Raw genomic sequence first — 21540 nt, forward strand, 5'->3', positions numbered from 1 at the left:
TGTCACCCCTTACAAGGTATTTAGCAATGCTGTTGTCAAAATAATAGATTTACTGAAAAGGAAAAAGGGTTAAGGGTCAAAAAACAAGCCTGAGGCAGGAGTTGGTTTGCTTGTGAGGAATTCAAATGTACAGCAATCACAACAGAAAACTGGGACATTTTATTCCTGGGTAAGAAGCAGCTGCCTCCAGATATTATATCCAACTATATAAGTTTGGAGTCAGAAATTATATGGATCTGTTCCTCAGGTTCTTGATGACTCACTGAGAACTGATGCAGGAATGCAGCGTGGCTGACTTCCAGCGAGGGAGTGGGGGAAGAAAGAGACAGATCGCCTCTCTGCTCAGAAAGGAAGGCTATGCCAATCACCAATGACACCCTGAGAATCTTTCTGGAGAGCAAGAGGCCCATGCTAGGAAAGGAGTTTGTGTGGAACTGGCGGAAATGACTGGCAGAATCTGAGACCAGGGAGAAGAGTCGGTGGAAGAAGATTGGAAGAAATTCAAAGACTATTTGCAGAAACATTGTAAAATTAATGAATGTTAAAATGATGCCGGATTGAAATGAAGCGGCCTTAGCAACAAGGTTAATAAGAATATGTAAAAATGGATTGATAACGGATGAAAATATAAAGTTATAATATGTTAAGATATAGAATTAAAATAAAAACAAAGAGGGTAAGGATTTGCTGAATTAACCATGTGAACTGGAATACAAAAAAGGGAGGTGTGAGGAGGTCAGGGAAATAAGTTAATGAAATCTAAGATATGAAAAGATTGATTTGTTTTTAACTTTCTATTTATTTTCTTTATATTTTGTATTTATTTTCTTTTTTTCTATGTATTTTTGTATTTTTTGTATTTTTCTTTTTTTTCTTTTTTATTCTGTAACTTTTTGCTTTTCGTAAAACTCTAATAAATATCTTTTTTTAAAAAAGGAAAGGAGTTTGTGAACAGAACCCGCTGGCTGCCAGCTCTGCAACTGGTAGTCTGACCACCTCTTGGAGAAAGAGCACTGGAGATTTTACTCACTCATATAGTTGAAAATATATTTAGGTTGTTTCTTCCATTTCTGAAAACCCCAAACAAAAAAAGGAAAAAAGAAAACTTATCCATTCTCCTCCCAATATTAAGAAGGCCAGAAGAAAACACAGTTAAGCTCAGCCACACAGTCCAACTAATAACATTGGTCCTGAGAGGCCATTTGAAAAGCATCAGTGTGCAGGAAGCTGCCTTATACTGAGAGTGCTTCCAGACAACCTGATTATCGAGCATTCAACCTGATTTATTTATTTGTACAGGGAGATTAGATGATGTTGGCTCTTTAATGAACATTTGTTCTGATTTGTTTGTGCGGAGGTTAGATTACAGTTGCATCAAAGCAAGTGTTTTGCACCATTTTCTAATGCATTTCTCCATTACTTTGTCAGGAAAAGTCTGATATTTTGGGGAAGCAAGTTTGTTGTGCAAGAGTTCAAAAATCATCTTTAATTGTGTATTTTGAATTTGCAGGTGTGGATCTCAGCAAAAAATAGCTCTGTGGTCTGCAAGTTCCCTGAATCAGTGCTATTCTATTGCCCATCCAGCTTGGCACTGTCTACACTTAACAGCAAGAGTTTGAGAGAGGGAGGTCTCCTAGACCTCCAGCAAAGATGCAGGAAGGCCCGGGGGGGCGGGCTGTGCCCTATTATTGTCATGGGACATACTGCCCTTGTGATGCCTCCAAGTTTTAGTTTGTCATTGCTCCTGGAGGCCTGGGCAAGGTCTCCCTCTCTCCTTCCCTCCCTCCCTCTGCAGGATTTGAAACAGAGGCACCATGCCATGCGTCTTTTCAGAAATTAGTGTCTTCTTGTGTTTGGAAAGTGATAAAGAGCTCAGGGGTGAAGGTATCTGAGTCGTATGTGTGTTGCCCAGAGAGCAGAGCATAAGGGTGGACTAAAAGGGTGAGTAAGATCATACAGCTGGCACCCCATAATAACCATGCCTAAGGGCCATGGCATCCCAGAGTCTCCCTTTCCCACTATCATGGCTACTTATAACAGGGAGGTTTATATATACCAGCATCTCCTTAACTACAACTCCCCCGTAGCTGCTGAGGTCCTCTCACAAATCCCACAAAAACAAATTAGAGATGAGCTTGCAGTATCTCCAAATCTGGGAGAGCTTTGTACAGCTATTAACCAAATGAAAAACAACAAAGTCAGTGGACCTGTTGGGATACCTGCCAAAGTCTTCAAAGTCGGCGGAATTAAACTTATACAACAACTTCACACGCTCATCGAAAAAATCTGGGAGAGAGAGGAGATCCCAGTAGACTTTAAGGATGCCAAAATTATCATGAACATGAAAAAGGTGACAGAACGGATTGCAGAATCTATCATGGCATCTCTTTACTAGCTGAGGCCGGCAAAATTCTTGCAAGGATCTTAGCAAACTGTCTCTTAACAATATCTGAGGTGACCCTTCCTGAATCCCAAAATGGTTTTTAACCTTCTAGGGGAACAGTGGACATGATTTTCACCTCTTGACAGCTTCAAGAAAAATGCAGAAAGCAAAACCAAACCCTGTATACAGCATTTATTGAGCCTAGGGATTGCTGATCAGAAGGTTAGCAGTTCAAATTCCTGCAACGGGGTGAGCTCCCGTTGTTCGGTCCCTGCTCCTGCCAACCTAGCAGTTCGAAAGCACCTCAAAGTGCAAGTAGATAAATAGGTACCGCTCCGGCGGGAAGGTAAACGGCATTTCCATGCGCTGCTCTGGTTCGCCAGAAGCGGCTTAGTCATGCTGATCACATGACCCGGAAGCTGTATGCCGGCTCCCTCAGCCAACAAAGTGAGATGAGCGCCACAATCCCAGAGTCATTTGCGACTGGACCTAATGGTCAGGGGTCCCTTTACCTTTAAGGCCTTCAACACTGTACATCTCAATGCCCCGTGGACTGTCCTTCTGAAAACTGGCTGCCCAGATAAATTTGTGAACATGATAATATGACAGCAGCAATTGCAGATAGCAATGGCTCTCAAAGTGAACCATTCACAAGTGGGATCAGGTGTTAAACAGGGTTGTGTTATTGCCCTAACTCTATTTATTATTTTCATTGTCATGATCCTACAGTTTGTCAAAGGGAAACTCCCCACCGGGGTAGAAATCATATACTGAATCAAACAAATGAAAAGCTCTTTAATCTGAGTAGGTTGAAAGCAAAGAGTAAGGTTACCATAACTTAAGTCATAGAGCTTCAGTATGCTGATGACAACATAGTTTGTACAACTACCCAACCATCCTAAATATCTTCAAAGAAGCTTTCAAAGAAAACTTGGGCTATTGCTCAATATCCAAAAAACCAAAGTGCTGCACCAACAAGCACAAAACAACCCATTGGCAGCACCTCAAATCCAACTTAATGGTGTAACATTGGAAAATGTTGATCACTTTCCCTACCTGCACAGTTATCTTTCCACAAGGGCCAACACTGATGCCGAAATCCAGCATTGCCTGAGCTCTGTAGCTTTCTCCTGATTGAAACACAGAGTATTTGAGGACCAGGACATTCACAGGGGAACCAAAATGCTTGTTTACAAAGCTAGTGTACTGCCAGCCTTACTGTACGCTTGGGAAACATGGACCACTTATAAACACCATCATCAACTCCTCGAAAGATTCCATCAATGGTGTCACCGAAAACTTTTACACATGACTTGGGAAGACAGGTGAACAAATACCAGTGTACTAGAAGAAGCAAAGATCACCAGTGCTGAAGCAATGATTCTTCAATATCAACTTGGTTGGTCTGGTCATATTGTTCAGATGCCTGATTATCGTCTTCCAAAGGAACTACTCTATTCAGAACTTAAAAATGGAAAGCGTAATGCTGGTGGTCAAAAAAAGAGGTTAAAAGACTCTCTCAAGGCAAATCTAAAAAAAATGTAGTATAAACACTGACAACTGGGAAACACTGGTCTGCAAGCACTCCAGTTGGAGAACAGCCTTTACAAAAGGTGTCTTGGGTTTTGAAGGCACTTAAACTCAGGATGAAAGAGAGAAACGTGCTAAGAGGAAGGCACGTTTGGCAAACCCTCACCGGGACCAACTCCCGTCCGGAAACCAATATCCCCACTGTGGAAGGATGTGTGGATCCAGAATTGGCCTCCACAGTCTCTTACAGACTCATTGTTAAAACCGTGTTTATGGAAGACAATCTTACTCAGCTACAAGGGATCACCAAAGAAAAAGATAGCCCATGGACCACAAAATAATTTCCCCCTTTTGAAATGCCCCAGAGCTATCTCGGGTCAAAAGTGTTGCTTTTGTACAATGTGGTTTAACACACAACCACATTTATGAAAAAGAACTTGAGATTTTAGGAATAACAAGCTCTGCATCCAATCAGTCCGTGGCAGCTATTAATAGCTACTAGGCAGGATGGCCATCTTCTGTTTCCACTGCTGGAGGTTGTTTGTCTTGGAATTCTGGTTGCTGGGAATCCCAGGTGGGGAGATGGTCCTGCTGGTGAGCTTCCCATCGGCATCTGGTTGGACATTGTGTGGGATGTGGGACTAGATGGGCCACTGGCTTGATCAAGCAGATCTATTCTTATGTTACTGTAAGTCTCATTAATTTCCACAAGGCTTCTGCACAATTCGTCTTCTCTGGATTGAGATCCTTGGGGAGGGGAGATGTCATATAGGGATGGGGAACTTTTGGCTCTCCAGAGGTTGCTGAACTAGAACTTCCATGAGTGCCAGCAAACATGGCCAATGGCCAGGAATGGTGGGAGTTACAGTAGACATCATTTGAAGGGCATCATTTGAACAGGTCCCCCACCTATCATCCCTGGAGGGGGTGCTGTTTGTGCTGTCTGATGTGTCTCCATGCTTTCCGTGGTGCTGAGGGAACCAGGACCCTCTTTAGCCTTGGGAGAGGCATGTAATGGAGGCTATGTGCTTCCCATGTGCTTTGCATCCTATGCACTCCCACCTCTGGTTTGGGGAGTGGTGGACACACCATGTTAGGCACAATCCATATCTATCCTGTTGCTTCTTAGGAAATTCTGCCTTTTTATGCATTTCCCTATCAAACTGGCTTTGATCTGGATTGAGTAAAAGAACAACGTAGCTGCCTCTTAAGTCAGAAATGTGCACACAGCATGTAGACAGATGTATTTGGGCTGGTGTGTGTGAGAGAGAGAAGTCAAGGGTTTTGTTCCCAGCCCTGAAAGGAGATGTGCATGTTCTTCCGCTCTAGCTGCTCCTTGCCTCTGGAGTGTGAAGGCCGCGCTAACGAGGCATGAAGGGAACGTTGACAGGAGAAAGGGTCATGGCAGCAGGAGGTGCCTCTGTGTGTTTGGCCCCTATTCCTCCCTTCCAAGGGGGTAATGGTTCCAGTTAGGACCAGGTTTAGGGGTCCCAGGCAGCCCCCCATGCTGTGAAGAGGGTGGCAAGAGGGGTTCTGGTTGCATGGATCTGGCGTGGAGTGTGTGTATGCCAGTCGTAGGGTGATAGGCACTTTGCAGTTCTTTGGAAGGGAACCAGGAAGTTAAAGAACACATGTTAAAACATTTTGCTAAATTCTGCACACACAAAACTCAATTTGTTGACTTAAAACAAAACCTACTGACCTGTTTATGTTCGTACTCCAATATTTAGGGTCTGCACAGAATTCGAACAGCTGCAAGAACAAAAAGTTTCCTTAATTCTTATTTAATGTTACGCTGATTCCCTTGGTATTTTTACTACCCTCAGAAGCTTAGGGAAGCTTGGCCTGGGAGGGGGCTAGTTCTCTGTGGCAGCCCCTAAATTGCAGAAGTGACTTCCCACAGAGGTGCAGCTAAAACAGGTGCAGTCCCGGTTTTATGAAAGCCATCCCAATTTCCGATTTGATTCCAGAATGTTCTTATTTTCCTTAGGATGTCCCTATTTTCATCAGAGAAATGTTAGTGGGTAGGGAGTGAGGTGACTCCTGAGCCAAGGAGATAAGTAACTACACAACCTTTAGAAGACAGCCCAGGATAGGGAAGTTTTTTAAGGTTTAATATTTGCTTATGTTTTTATATATGTTGGAAGCCACCCATTATTATGGAATATGGCACCCCTATTTTCATCAGAGAACGTTGGAGGGTATGTGAGACTTTTTGGTGAAGGGTGGATAAGAAATCTAAGGAAGGAAGATTTGGGGAAGATCCACAAACGCTTTGCATGATGTTTTCAGATGGATCTGGGAATGTCTCATGCCTGATAGACTAGAAGGCTGCTGCAAGTCAGAGCAGGAAATACTGGCCTGGCCGGCGGCCCCCTCCTCCCTGGGTCCCCAGATTATACTGGGAATCATTTCAGCCCACTTTGCTTTTCCTCAGGATGCCGTTTGGCTGCATCGGACTTCGGGATGACAAGAACTACAACAGCCTGTCTGACATCACGGACAAGTATGAGATTGGGCAGCTGCTACGGGCGTAAGTAGGGTAGCAGAATGAAGAGCCCCCGGCTGAAGAGCCGCAGCTCCCTGTGGCCTCCGGGGAAGCACCCCAAGGGAGCAAAGGAGCCGGGCCACTGGCGGGTCTTTGTGTCTTTGCCACCCATTATTTGGAATGTCCTGTCACAGCAGTTGGCCAGACGCCCTTTGGCATTTCTGGCACAGCTGCAGCATCCTTTATCTCTTTCGCACGGCCATCCTGCACCCGGCAGCCTCAGAGCAGCCACAGCATCTTCTCACCCTTGCCTGGCGCACGTGGAAGTTGGCACTTGGCAGCAGGACAGAGCTCTTGGCCTCACGCCTCTCATGCCACTGCTTTGCGGCTGCCCACCCCGTTAGCCCTTAACCCCTTCCTTCCCTTTGCTCTGCCTTCAGTGCCCCTGACGCACATAATAGCTATGTACTTTTAAAGCACATTTCCCCCCAAAGAATGCTGGGAACTGTAGCTTATTCTTCACAAAGCTATAATTCCCAGCACCCTTAACAAACGGCAGTTCCCAAGATTCCCTGGGGTGTAGGGTGTGCTCTAAATGCATGGCACATATGCAGCCGGTGAGCAAGGGACAGTTAGCAGCTCCGGAGATAGTTGCTTTCGTTTTAGCCCATACCCTGCCTGCCATTTTGCCACAAGTGAGCAGGAAGAAGAGGAGCACGGCTTCTCCAAAATGGCCTCCTAGGCTGCGAAGGATCCATGAACTGGCTGCTGGGAGAGACACGCTGAAGGCCAGAGGGTAGTCCCTTCAGGACAGCACAGGCGGCAAATGTCCAGCCAGCCTATTTGGCATCTTCAATGCACCACAACCATTCAAACTTGCCCGGGTGCCTCTGGACTTGGTTTGGTCATTGCATTTACTTCATGCGAGATCACATTCACGCGGTACTATACCAGCTGCACTGGCTCCCGGTGGAGTACAGGATCAGGTTGAAGGTGCTGGTTTTAACCTTTAAAGCCCTATACGGCCTAGGACCCTCGTACCTACGAGACCGCCTCTCCTGGTATGTCCCACAGAGAAACTTACGGTCTTCAAATAAAAACATCCTGAAGGTCCCAGGCCACAGAGAGGTTAGGCTGGCCTCAACTAGAGCCAGGGCTTTTTCGGCTGTGGCTCCGATCTGGTGGAACACTCTGTCACAAGAGACTAGGGCCCTGCGGGACTTGACATCTTTCCGCAGGGTCTGCAAGACGGATCTGTTCTGCCAGGCCTTTGGTCGGGGTTCAGTCTGACTCCCTCTCCCCTTTCATAAGAACTTGCATGAAAGTGGCCTCCCAATTTTTCTCACAGGCCCATATAAGTTCAGCACAAACAGTTGGGCCTAATGAGTATTTAAGGTCCCCAACCCTAATCTGCAGGTTGCCATCTGATTGGATTTTATTCTGATCCTGATTTGAGGATGTATTTTAATTGATTGTCTGATTTTATGTTAATGTGTTATTCATTTGATGTTAGCCGCTCTGAGCCCGGCTTCGGCTGGGGAGGGCCGGATATAAATAAAAAAAAAATTATTATTATTATTATTATTATTATTATTATTATTATTATTATTATTATGCCTTCCCTCCGAGGAGAGAAGGCAGCCCATGTCCTCACTTCCTCCTCACAACAACCTTGTGAGGTAGGATCTGTTGAGATAGTGATAGCCCAAGGTCACCAAGTGAGTTTCCTGGCTGATGAGGATTTGAACCCTGGTCTCCCAGGTCCCAGTCCACCACTTGAGAATAGGAATGGGGTATCCTCCAAAAGTTCCATCAACCCCACCCAGCATGGCCAAAGGTCAGGAATGATGGGACTTGTAGTCCAGCAATATCGGGTGGGTCACAGGTTCCCTATTCCTCACCTAAAAGCTATGCTACACTCCAAAAAGTGGCCTCAAACCCAAAGCATGGAGAACTGATATATGATTGTTTATCAGCCATGGCAGCTGAAAGGGCCCTCTAAAGTCTGAGGCAACAGGGCACAGGCTATCACCTTTCTGCCCCGCTTGCTTGCTTGCTTCCCCAAGACATGATCTGGCCAGCTACTCGAGAAAGCAAGAGGCTGAACGAGGCAGCCTGGGCGGCTCATCTAGCAGCAGCAGAGCAGTTTTCACAGCGAAAGTGGGTTTCTTTTTTGCCCTCCCCTGTCCTACAGGAAGGAGTTCTGTGAGATTTGTGTGGCCCGCGAACGCCAGACAGACCGACTGTATATCTGCAAGAAGTTTCTCAAGAAAGACGGGCGCAAGGTGCGAAGGGCAGCCAAGAATGAAATCCTCATCCTGAAGATGTACGTGTCTGAGATGGGGGTTTAGGAGTGGGGGGGGGAGGATGCTGGGAGTCATCCACACTTGCCCTCGCTCTGCCACTTTTCCCCGAGGAAACCTGATTGTGGGTTTTCCCAGGGAAAGTGGCAGGGTAAGCAGAATGGGTGGGGTAGAAATATTATTCTTACCTCCCCAAAGTCCCTTTGCCAAAGGTCCCTCCTTCCTGCAGGCAGCCCAGGTTGGCGTGTCTGTGCCAGTGGACTCCCGGGTGCTCCCTGGCCCTCATCTGTGTATAAAGCTTGTGTGTTTTCTCTGCTGTTCTGGGGAGAAAGAAGCTGTGCTTCTGTAAATCATAACACTCCCCGTAGCTTCTTTTCAGCAAACCGCCAAGTTGACAGGCTGTGGAGCGAGTTCATGGCCAGAGTTAAGCTCGCAGCTAAATGTTCAGTTATAGCAACGAAAGTGAGGCGTTGGGGCTGGGGAGCTCCAGGATTGCGAGGAAATGAGACAGGGAGACTGGGGGACATGGAAGGAGAATAAAAATATTCACGAAAGCAAATGCATCAGGACAAAAAGGTTGCCATCGGTTGTGAGGGTGGGGGGTGGGGTTCCATGGGAAGGCTCCTCTGGTCTTTAACATCTCTCTTATGATATATGGTTTGAAGGCTGGTCGGTTTAAGAAATATTTTTGTAATTAGGAAATTATATACAGTATGTGGGTATATATACGCACTGCTGCATTATGAGGCAGAAATTCCACAGATAAAGCTTTCCCTTCACCGGCTCTGCATGCTGAGAAAACCACCACTTGTTGAAAACTGCACCAGGTGGGCTGATGGTTGAAATATATCTCTCCTACCTAGTAAGGGCCAAGCAAGGAAGCTAAAATCCAGAGCAGAGAAGGCAGGACATCCTGGTGGAATAACCACAAGGTGTGCCAAATGTGAAATGCCTGGTTCTTATACTGCACCAAAGGTGAGGACCCTCTGGCGTATGGGCCAGTTTTGGCTCACCAAATATCCTTCTTGCTCAGCTGTTCCTGGTAAACAAGGAGGAGAGGAACGTATGTTGCTCCAGGATCTGGAAGGTGTTTGTACTAAAGCCCTTCTAAAATGGAGGGGGCGCTCCATTTTAAGAGCAAGTTCAGTGCAAACTCCTTTGTGATCCTGGAGCAAGTCTTCTGAAGAGCACAGCTTAGAAAAGGCCTGTGACTTTATGTCATTGTGATGCCAAGTGGCTGACAGGTGGGTGTCAATCTGTCCCACAAGCGGCAGGACAGGTAGGGCTCCAGCCCACTGCGCAGGGGAGGAGGGGTCCGCCTCCTGTGTTACAGCCTAGAAGTGTCTCCACAGCCCCCTCCCTTCCCTGTGGTAAGTGGGTGAATATGAACTTCCCCTGTGTGGTCTGGGGCATTTGTATTATTTGTGTTATTAAATTTATAACAAAGAATTTGTATACTACCTAATCATAAAAACCTCTAAGCAGCTTATGGAAGATATAAAATGACATTAAAATCATCAGTAACAACTGGAAGTTAAAAATAAGACTTAACAAATTGTAAGTAAAGCCACCAATTACACACACACACACACCCCAAAATAAAATTACATATTAAAATACATGCCAACTTTACACATCTTGGCAGCCTTGCTTAAACAAAAACGCTTTTAGCAGACACCAAGAACAATAAAGTGAAGGTGACTGTCTAATGTCAATTGGCAGGCAGTTCCAGACGGTAGATGCTGCAGCGCTGAAAGATTGCTGAGAACTGCAAAACAAACATTAAGTGGCATTTATAATCCCAGTGGTTTCTGGCACTGTGATTGTTTCATTAATATTTTTATACCCCCCAATGTATCACAAAATTCAAAGTTAATTATTATTATTATTATTATTATTATTATTATTATTATTATTATTATTATTATTTATTATTATTATTTATACCCCAGCGATGCGGCTGGGTTTTCCCAGACACTCTGGGCAGCCCCCAACAGATTAAAAACAGAATAAAACGGGGTTTGTGTGGGGTTCCCAAGTTCTTCAGGCTGTGGATGAAACTACATGTGTAGTGTTCTGTGAGGATGTGTGATTTCCCATACCAACACAGAGTGCAGTTGAAGTGTGAGGAGAGAGGGCCCTTGCCACTTTCTATTCATGCCACACCCAGCCTTGAAAATCATGCCTAATCTGCTTTTAACTGCACCAGGGGGCAGACTCCCTGTTGGGGGGACAGAACCTCAATTAGTTAAGTTTTTTTATTGTTTTGCTTGATGGGGGGGCAGCTGCCTCCCTGCCCCCCCCCCCGGCTACGCCCATGCTGTTAAACCTAGCTTTTACAGTTAATTTTGCTGCTAACGGCAACAGATTTCATGCCTGCTAAAGACAACCTTAACTTGAGGTGCTAACTGTCAAATCATTTGGAAAATATCCCTGTTTCTGCTTTGTAGTTGCACAGCCCAACCCATGTGAGCACTCACATAACTCTCACCGTCATTTTGTGCTAGCATTTGCTAGGGGGAAAGGAGGACTATTAATATTTCTCTTTAAGCGAGTCTCCGTTTCTGCAAGGCAGGTAGATGTAAAAGAAGGAAGGAAGGAAGGAAGGAAGGAAGGAAGGAAGGAAGGAAGGAAGGAAGGAAGGAAGGAAGGAAGGAAGGAAGGAAGGAAAGAAAGAAAGAAAGAAAGAAAGAAAGAAAGAAAGAAAGAAAGAAAGAAAGAAAGAAAGAAAGAAAGAAAGAAAGAAAGAAAGAAAGAAAGCCTAAGGCAGAGGGAGCCAAAAGGGAAAGGTGGCAGCCCCTCGCCTGTTTCCATCCCAAATTGCAAGCAGCCAACCCTCCCCGCATCTCTGTTTGCCACCATCAAAGCTGTGCACTTGATTCCCTGCTCAACCTGACATTATCAGAGCTGTTTTTTAGCCTCTTTAGAGATCTAAAGGCCAGGCATGCATTATTGAATAGGGCCTTGGGGGCTGGCTGGGATTTCTGCTGACTTGGTCTTTGCACAAATGGTCCCTCAGGTGCAAACAACAAAGCCAAACTCGCAGGGGACAGGCAGCAAGAATGGTGGAAGAAGTCAGATCAGGAGAGAGAGGAGATGGAGGACTGGGCTGGTACTGAAGCAGTTCGGAGGAGTGGGGAGTGGATACTCGTGGAGGGAGCAGGACAGGAGCTAATGCATCTCTGCATTTTTCTTCCAGGGTGAGTCACCCCAACATCTTGCAACTGATTGACACCTTTGAGACGAGGAAGGAATTCTACATCATCCAGGAACTGTAAGTTTCACTGGGAGGTGTAGGCGTACTATGACATGTCAGGCACAAATGTGCCCAAGAAGCAGCTGGTTGAGAGGGCAAGGAGCCCTTCCACCTGCCCTGAACGTCATCATCACCCTCATCCCACCTGAAGGGCTTGGGGCAGGTTAGAACAATTAAAGTACAATGTTAAAAGCAGTTAAAAACAACTTACTATCACAGAAATAATGCCAGTGCCATTTCAATTTGTGTAAAGCTGATTAAACCATGCTAGGTGTTTGTGTGCGCTTGACTGGGTATTGAGAATTGCTTGGTTGGGCTGTGTCATTGAACTCTGATAATGCCTCTCACTTGCCAAGTGGAGGCTAGACAGGGGCATATTTAAAGCGATCTCACTTTGCAAAAGTAACATTTGCATTAGCTGCTCTGCCCACTTTTGCCTCTGAATGTTTGCACATCTCTGCTACTCCAAGGAACTCAAGGTAGCAAACATGGTCCACCGCTTGTCCATTTTATCCTCACAACAACCCTGTGAAGTAGGTCAGGCTGGCTGCCTCTCTTAAGGTCCCCCAGTGAGCATTGTGGCTGAGTGGGGATTTGAACTCTGATCTCCCAGGGTCCTAGTCTTTGGAAGAGCAACGTAGGAATCACTTGGGCTGTCACGTTTCTGCAATCCATTCTGTTGTCTGGCTACTCCGAATCCAGCAGTGCCCAGCGGGGAATGGGGTGTGCTGCCCTCTTTCCGTTGATTCCACAACTCACGCTGAATTCTGTGTGTCGCCTGCAGGGCCACTGGTGGGGATGTTTTTGACTGGATCCTGGACCAGGGCTACTACACGGAAAAGGATGCCAGCAATGTTGTCCGGCAGGTGCTGGAGGCATTGGCCTATTTACATAACCTGCGCATTGTTCATCGCAATCTCAAGGTAAGGAAAGATTCCTGGATCCCAGGCCTGACATGCTCAGAGTGACCTCCCTCTCTCTGATGGGCCTTTCACTCTTCCAACAAGAGGAAAAGGCCCAGAGGGACCCAAAATACATTGTACTGCACTGTACCGTTTTAGGGCTGGGGAGAGATGATGGCTAACTTTGTTCACCTGTGTCTCTGCTGCCTCCAGCTGGAGAATCTCATGTACTACAACCAGAACAATCGCTCCAAGGTGGTACTGCGGGATTTTTACCTCTCACGCTTCGAGAACGGGGCCATCACAGAACCATGCGGGACCCCTGAATATTTGGGTATGGATATGTCTTTCCCTTTCCCAGAGCTGGATTAAAAACTAAGAGGCATGATTTCTCCTCCCCTGTACAGCTCTAACTGGCCTTCATGGCACATTGACAGAAACTAGGAGCTTTGTCTTAACCAGCTCTTAAATGTTTTCCCCCTCTGACCCATATGTGTCTCTCCCCACAGCTCCTGAAGTGGTTGCTCGGCAACGCTATGGACGTCCTGTTGATTGCTGGGCTGTTGGAGTTATCATGTTTATTCTGTGAGTTCCACCAGCATTTGTGTGTGTGTGTGTGTGTGTGTGTGTGTGTGTGTGTGGAAAAGGCGGGCAGAAAGGAACCTAGGAAAGGCCAAAGTGGCAGTCTCACAACAAGCTTGACAGACATGGTTCGCCAGACATCTGACCCACAGGTACGGCCTCTGAGATTGGCAGACACAAAGCACAGGGCCTTCAGGGCAGGTCTTCAGATGTTCCTTGAAGACTCATTTCTTCCTGTCTGCCTTTCTTTGGCCATATTTTTTACTGCTGATTCCTGAGACTAGATGCTTCCATATTCTTATTTATTTTTTTAACCACTCAACTCTACCCCCACTGGATCTCCTTTAGCGAGGCTATTCCCTGGGAGGTAGAATATATGATTATTTCAATGATGTGTTTGATTCAGAATTGCTTGGGTCCAAGTCTTCTGTTGCCTTGTAATGATTTGATTCACCCCTATTACCTGCCCCCCCAAAAAACAGGCTGTCTGGGAACCCCCCGTTCTACGATGACACAGATGATGAGAGCAGCAACAGCCACAACCGCCGGATATTCCGCAAAATTCTGGCTGGGGACTACGACTTTGACTCCCCCTATTGGGATGACATCTCCCTTGCCGGTAAGAGAGGGAGGCCTGGCCAGGACTCTGGGAACTGACTCAATTCTGACCAGACTCCTCTAGCCTAGTCTAGACATGCCAATGAATGAGACAGTAGAATCCCAAGACGGAAAGTGGGCGATTTCAGGCTTCAAGTGGGAAGGACATTGGTTGTTAATATAAAACTCTGTCTGTTTGTTTAAATGAATGAATGAAGAAAGCACACATGGGGAGAGCATCTTTTAGCACAATCTTCTGTGGGGGTTGATTTGGTTAAAAGGAAAACAGATATCCTATAATAAAAGGATAATTCCCTGGATGCCAAGATCCGGGTTTGGGGCAAGTACCGTCATACCTCGGAAGTTGAACAGAATCCGTTCGACTTCTGAAATGTTCAGCTTCCAAAGTGCGGCTTCTGATTAGCTGCAGGAAGCTCCTGCAGTCAACTGGAAGCTGTGGAAGCTCCATCGGACTTTTGGCTTCCGAAAGAACATTCAAAAACTGGAACCCTCCCAGTTTTCGATTGTTCGGAAGCCGAAACGTTCAACTCCCAAGGCGTTCGGGAGCCGAGGTACGACTGTACTCATTGGCAAGAGAGCCTCAGCGGATTTTCAATCACAAAAAGTGCAGGACTAATATAAGCCTGGCAGGACAGCTTACTCTATGGTTTTAACCCCTTCATGCATTAATTAGAGTTTAGCATGTTGGCTATATGAGGCTGGGTATCTCACACACTCCTCACTGTGGTGGTTTTCTTTCCACCCCCAAAACTACATAAGGAATTCAAAATGTATGTTCCTCTTGTTACTTGAAATGGTAAAGTCCATTCTACCATGGAACATGTATTCCAACCTTGCTCTGGGTCATGGGGAGGGGGGACGGGGGACAGAGACGACGATTGTTCACTTTCTTTAATGTTTCCCACCCAACCACCCTTTCCCTTTCTCCCATGCAGCCAAAAAGTTGGTGTCACAGCTTATGGAAGTTGACCAGGACCAACGAATCACTGCCCAGGAGGCACTGGGACATATCTGGTGAGAATTCACCATTCATGAGGCCCTCCCTGGGCCCTCAACATACATGTGCACGGGGGAAAATTGGTTGTTTATTACATATTGCAGCATTTATTAGATGACTATGAATGAAACTAAATTCTATCAATACTAGCAGGACATCTGTGAATGTGTGTGGAAAACATGCCTATAATCTGCCCCATTTCTTCCCCATCCGTATTTTCCTCCTGCCTTTCATTAACAAACTGGAGTGACTGGCTTAGTACTATGTGTGAACCAGCACCCATAAGCTGTTTCTGCTGAACTAACTATGAACCACAGGGCCAGTTCTACCGTTACGAAGATTGAGGCAATGGCTTCAGGCAGCAGATTCTGAGGAGCAATGGGAACAGCCCTGCAGCTCTTCCCCCTGAGCCCCCTGGACATACCCTTCTTTTGTGAACTGAGTGTGCCAGGAGGCCTACCCTGCACCCTCATAACTACCCTTCTCCCTGCAGGTATGGCGGGGCATATTATCCCAATACTAGCATTGAAGTAAGACTAGCTGACCTCTGAACATGGAATAGGAGAAGGGTGCTACTTTGTCCATTTGAGGCAGCCAAATGACTTGGGCTTGCCCTGGCAAGCAGGAAGCCAAGAAAAATCATAGAGAGCAGTGTGGTGTAGTGCTTAAGAACGGTAGACTCATAATCTGGTGAACCGGATTCGCTTCCCTGCTCCTCCACCTGCAGCTGCTGGGTGACCTTGGGCCAGTCCCACTTCTCTGAAGTCTCTCAGCCCCACTCATCTCACAGAGTGTTTGTTGTGGGGGAAGAAGGGAAAGGAGAACGTTAGCCGCTTTGAGACTCCTTAGGGTAGCGATAAAGCGGGATATCAAATCCAAACTCTTCTCTTCTTCTTCCACTCCTGATGGTGTTTTTGAGAGAGAAACAAACTGCAAGTGCTGGTTTGCATATGGTGGTGAACTAGCCACTCTCTGTGTGTTCCTTTCTAGGAAGAGAAGACCAAAGTGGGACTAACAAATGTTACTAATAATAATAATAATAATAATAGGGCCATAGTCAAACAACACTGTCTTAGTACTACAGTCCAAGACACACATACCTTGGGGTAAGCCCCACTGAAATGAACAGGACTTACTTCTGAGTAGGCATGCCTGGGATTATTCCGCACGTGAGGCATTCCCATGTTTGGGAATGCTTATTCTATTTATTTATTTTTAATAATTTTTATTGAATGATTTTATATCACAAAAAACGCAACCATACCACCACAAAATACAACCGAGAAATAAAAATTACATACAACAATATTTTGTTTGTTATTTGTTATTTATTTATTTTGGTTTTACTATTCAGTAGTTCTCTTTCAAATCTTGCAGGCTCTTTCAAAACCTATCTGCTTGTCCTGTCTGAACACTTCATTCACCTGGAAGTATTCTAGCCAACTAGAAAAGTGATCTTTTATTTTCTCATAACTTATCAATAATAGTTGACCCTCTTCCTCCCTGAATATTGTGTTATACGTTATCCAGTTCTCTTTGATGTTATTATTATTATTTTTAACAGTGATTGCTTCTAGTGGAGAGTTCCATCTTGGGGTTTTCTGTTCCAAATATCTTTTGTATTTTTCCCATACCATATATGGGTATGTATTGTATACCCATACAATTTCATATTATATGGTTTGAGAAACTCCTATGCGCCTTTATCTTCCTGTAATTAAGATAGCCATGCCACCCAAAGCAGGTATCATGGCCTTCTAGATCTAAAATATCCCAATTTTTTAATGTACACCAATCTTTCAACCAGAAAAGACATGAGGCTATGTAATATAGCTTCAAGTCCGTTAACCTGTAGCCACCTCTTTCTATAGTATCTATTAATATCTTATGCTTAACTCTTGGTCTTTTACCCTTCCACAAAAATTTAGAAATTTCTTTTTTGCCACTTGTCGATACTGCTGGTCTTTCCTATAATTGGAATCATTTGGAATAGAAAGAGTAGCTTTGGTAAAACTATCATTTTAATTACCGAAATACGGCCCAAGAATGATAAATTTAACCTAGTCCATGTTTCCAACTGTCTTTTGATATCTTTCCAACAATTGGTATAATTATCTTCATATAAGTTAATATTCTTTGGTGTTATCCATAATCCTAAATACTTGATTTTGGGGTAGATTTTAATTTGTATTATTTTTTCTAATTCTGCTTTTTCATCTGGCGACAGATTTTTAACTAATAGTTTTGTCTTGTTTAGATTCAGTTTAAACCCCGCAACTTTACCGTAGCCATGTATTATTTCCAACGCCTTTGTTAAAACTCTGTTTTGGTTGCTCCGTAGTTATAATTAAATTGTCAGCAAATGCCCTCATTCTGTAACTTCTATTTCCCCGCATAATCCCTTTTATTTCTTTTTCCTCCCTAATTCGTTTACATAAAACTTCCAATGTTAATATGAAGATTAAGGGGGATAGTGGGCAGCCTTGTCTGACCCCTTTACTGATTTCACACTCCTGTGATATATTTCCATTTATTATTTTAGCTTTTTGTTTTGAATATATTGCTTCAATCCCTTTTATATACTGTATACCAAAATCCATATGAGATAATAGACCTTTCATAAATTTCCAGGAGACCCTGTCAAAAGCTTTTTCAGCATCTACAGCCATTAAGACTGCCTTCTTTTCTATTCTTAAATCTAAATACTCTAATAAGTTTATGATGTTTCTAGTGTTGCTATGAATGTGTCTCCCGGGCAAAAAGCCAGCTTGGTCATTGTGTATAATCATCTGGAAGACTTTTTCGGATCTTTCAGCTAGAATATTTGCATATAATTTATAATCGTTATTTAGAAGTGCGATAGGCCTATAGTTGTTAATAAGTAGATGGTCCGTTCCCTGTTTTGGAATTCATGCAATAAGGCTGTCTTTACAAGAGTCCAGCATGATTCCGTCTTTTAAGATGTTGTTCATGATATTTCTCGCAAGATGAAATTAATCCGTTCCGTGAGGCTCTTCGTATAGCGGTTTTTTCGTCTTGCGAAGCAAGCCCATTGACAGCTTAACGGATTAGCGCTATTAGCGGTTTAGCAGCTTTTAGCGATCAGCTGTTAAGTGGCTTATCAGCGGATCAGCTGATAAGCGGCTTAGCGGCTTAGGAAAAGGGGGGAGGGGGAAAAACCCGCAGGAACTCGCAAGACATTTTCGTCTTGCAAAGCAAGCCCATAGGGAAATTCGTTTTGCGAAGCGCCTCCAAAACGGAAAACCCTTTCGTCTAGCGGGTTTTCCGTCTTGCGAGGCGTTCGTCTTGCGGGGCACCACTGTATTTCGAGACCTATCAGGGTGTACTTATGCTCCTTGTCACTGCAGTTATATTCTGATCTCAAAGAACATACCCAAGTACAGACCACTCTCTGGAGGTGACAGACTTGTGCAATGGGTATGAATCTGGTTTCCTGCCTAGGACTTTCAATCAGTCCATCAAGAGGGAATATTTCATACCACATCCAGCCTCTCTCTGGGGCTCCATAAGGTATGTTCAGGTGCACAGATCATTGGGAGAGGTTTTTTTCTGACCTGCTAACATTTGAATTTGGCAAGACCTTGGGAGGGAGAGGGCCTCCTCAATGGCTGCTCCTAGGTTCTACTAGCAAATACATTTTCATTTAGATAGTCCTTTGGCCCATAAGCTGTATGTAGTCATTGGTGTTCACTGACTGTTTTTTTACTACAGTATTACATTTGGTAGAGATACTAACTAAATATGCCTCCCACAACCGTGCCAACTTGCAGGTGTCCCCAGAGCCTTTTCCTTATTTCTGGTTCTTGTCTAAGAACACTAGGAAACCAGGTGGTAAAAACACTGAATTGTCCCTGTATTATTGATAGCCTACACTCTCTCACCTGCAATTCTACCTTCTTTACCTCTCAGGATATCTGGAAACATTGCCTCTGAAAAGAACCTCAAGGAAGGGGTCTGCGCCCAGATTGAAAAGAACTTTGCCAAGGCCAAATGGAGGGTGAGTGAGTCACATGTCACATGGGGGCGCTGTGGGGAATGAAGGGGAGTAGAGAGCAGTGGTCAGCCACTTTATCTTAGCCAAAAGGCTGAGAGGCTATTGAAATCCAGCAATTTTGATCAGAGTCCCCTGGCTCCAAATGCAGCTCCCTCACCAGAGGCAGAGTTGGAGGAAGAAGGGCATGGGATCGGTCAAAAATATGTATCTTATTAAAAAACAGCTCATGCCTTTCTCCTGAAATATTACAGCACTTGTGGAAACAAACAAGATTAGTGTCCCATGTGAAGAATGTGTCCTGACCACACTGCATGTGGTCCAGTCAGTCTTAGCTGGAATCCAACTGGGCAGCAACAATTTTGCTGTGACCCACTTGGTGCTGCCTCATGACCCACTGGTGGGTTCTGACCTACAGGCTGAAGACCTCTGATCTAGGCAGTAATAAGAATTATGATGTTGTAGGAAGCAGATACACTGCAGGGGAGTCTAGGGAACCAGGAAGTGTTCTGGGGCACAGACTAAGTTGACATGAAGTGCTGGCCAGGCCTATGGGACCAACCTTTCCATTGTGGCTCTGGCCTCAAGCTCAGGGTGAAAGGAGGAGGATGAGCTAGCTGAGTCTGAGGCTCTTCAGTCTTTTCCTATGCATCAGCAACCCAATTCGATGTGACATGATGTGTCTTTCAAAGCCAATGGTTCCAGGAAATCTGTAGACAGCTTCCCTGGAACCATGGCAAGCAGGTCAGAGATGGCGCTGTGCTCTGTCCTGCTTACCAGTTTTGGCAGCCTAGGCTATGAATGTCTCTGCCTGTCGTACCCCTTGTCACCAAGAGACTCAGGAAAAAATGGGGGGCTGGGGGCCATTATTTGACATTGCCCTTCTTTTTGCAGAAAGCCATTCGTGTTACTACATTCATGCAACGTCTCCGGGCTCCCGATGTCGGTGGCCGTCTGCCCGTGACTCCGCGTTCCTCCATGAGCGTTGCTCATGAGGTCACCATTGAGGCACCCAGGCTGGCCGAACGTTTGGAGACGCCATGCACACCGCAGGAGCAGCAGAGCAAGATAGAGGAAGTCACAGAGGCGGAGGAATAATGGCCCCTGCTTCCCCGATCCCATATACTGATGCCTTCTCTGCTCTTGGAAGGGGTGGGTGGGGTCTGTGGGACAGTAGTTAGGGTAGTTATAGGGCAAGGAACTAGGGAGACCCTTAGCAGTGTTATTCCCTCCCCCCACCCCTGCCATTGGTCAGGAGCAAGAGCTATTTGGTTTGGACAGACAGGCAACCAAAAGGAGAGATGGACCCGACCCCACAGAGATGTGTATGGGAAGGGTGGACTGAGCATAAGAAATATGGTAGGACAGGGTGGTGGTCAGCTACCCAACCCCCAGCTCCCTGGAAAATGCACCTGTCTGAGCAGAAGGGGGGGGGAGACTTCTTCCTAGGCCTTCCCCAGTAGTGGGTGCCAGCTGTGCCCCTTGCCATATTGCATCCACCACCCCAACGCAAATGCGGAATGCCTTGCAGAGTGACTGTCTCTCCCAGGCCTCACGGATCCGCATCCCACACATCTGCATCCTTGCCTTTGCGATGTCACAATGGCTTCAGAGGAGTTCCCTTCCTCCACAAAGAAGCTGGAAGTATGAGCCAAGAAGGGGAAACCTTGTCCTCCTATTTGCGGGGGCCTTGGGATATGCCAAGCATTTGCAAACATCAGCCAATAATGGAATGGGAAGCAGTTTCAGGCTAGTGAAGCAAGTGTTGGAGAAGAATCCATTACATGGAGAAAGGATCCGTTTCCCAGCCTTTCCCTGTTCTATTTGCCCAGTCCTGCATTTCACTTTGAGCAGGGGCAGCAGCAGCAGCCAGGTGGGAAACTTGTTACAGATGACTGCCCTCCTGGTTTGGATCCCCAACCTCAACTGGACTGTGCAAGGAGGGGCAAGAGAGGTGCATGTCTAAGCCAGCTGCATGTTTTATGAAGATGCTATTTTAATACAGAAACCTCCCAGCTGCCCCTCCCCTGGTGCTGTCTTTCCCCTCTCCTGGGGCAGCTCTGGGAAATAAAAAATAAACAGAGTCTCTGGTTATTGATCTCTTTTTGTTGATGGTGAGCGTTATTATTGAGGTAATTGGTACTGGAATCCTTAAACAAGGTGTGGGAGAAGGGCCTATTTTGAATTCTAACCCCCCCATTTGTATATAGTAAATACAGTTCCCTGCTTTCTGTTGGCTTGATTATGTAATCTGTAGTCCTGCGATAATGCTGCCATCTTATTTCTTTAAACAGCAGAGGAATCTTCTGGGGCTGAAGCAAGCCAAATGTGAGAAAAGCAAGCACAGAGGGAGGCTTCCTTATACTAAAATGGCCTGTTCGTCCGTCTTAGCTCAGTATTTCTAGTGACTGGGAATGGCTCTCCCAAGGTCTTAAGTACCTCCCTAGATCAAACCAAAGGAATAAACTA

The 21540-nt window shown here is 45.5% G+C and overlaps 1 protein-coding gene across 4 annotated transcripts in view; it reads left to right on the forward strand.

The window, feature by feature from the left end:
- The window catches only part of LOC309360614 (caM kinase-like vesicle-associated protein), a 45997-nt gene extending 24827 nt beyond the window's left edge, over positions 1 to 21170 (forward strand). For 3 of the 4 annotated variants that reach the window (XM_081895275.1, XM_081895276.1, XM_081895277.1), the window contains exons 2-11: positions 6351 to 6446; positions 8596 to 8727; positions 11904 to 11978; positions 12745 to 12883; positions 13076 to 13196; positions 13372 to 13447; positions 13927 to 14063; positions 14998 to 15076; positions 18990 to 19077; positions 19966 to 21170. In XM_081895275.1, coding sequence (XP_081751401.1) covers positions 6351 to 6446; positions 8596 to 8727; positions 11904 to 11978; positions 12745 to 12883; positions 13076 to 13196; positions 13372 to 13447; positions 13927 to 14063; positions 14998 to 15076; positions 18990 to 19077; positions 19966 to 20169 — 1147 coding nt within the window. In that variant the 3' untranslated portion in view covers positions 20170 to 21170. Of the gene's footprint in view, positions 1 to 6350; positions 6447 to 8595; positions 8728 to 11655; positions 11817 to 11903; positions 11979 to 12744; positions 12884 to 13075; positions 13197 to 13371; positions 13448 to 13926; positions 14064 to 14997; positions 15077 to 18989; positions 19078 to 19965 lie in introns of those variants that run through there. The other variant, XM_081895278.1, reaches the window with a different exon arrangement.
- Positions 21171 to 21540: the final 370 nt, after the last annotated feature.

The sequence above is a fragment of the Podarcis melisellensis genome (genome assembly GCF_964234715.1).
Source record: "Podarcis melisellensis genome assembly, chromosome: 17".
Lineage (NCBI taxonomy): Eukaryota > Metazoa > Chordata > Lepidosauria > Squamata > Lacertidae > Podarcis > Podarcis melisellensis.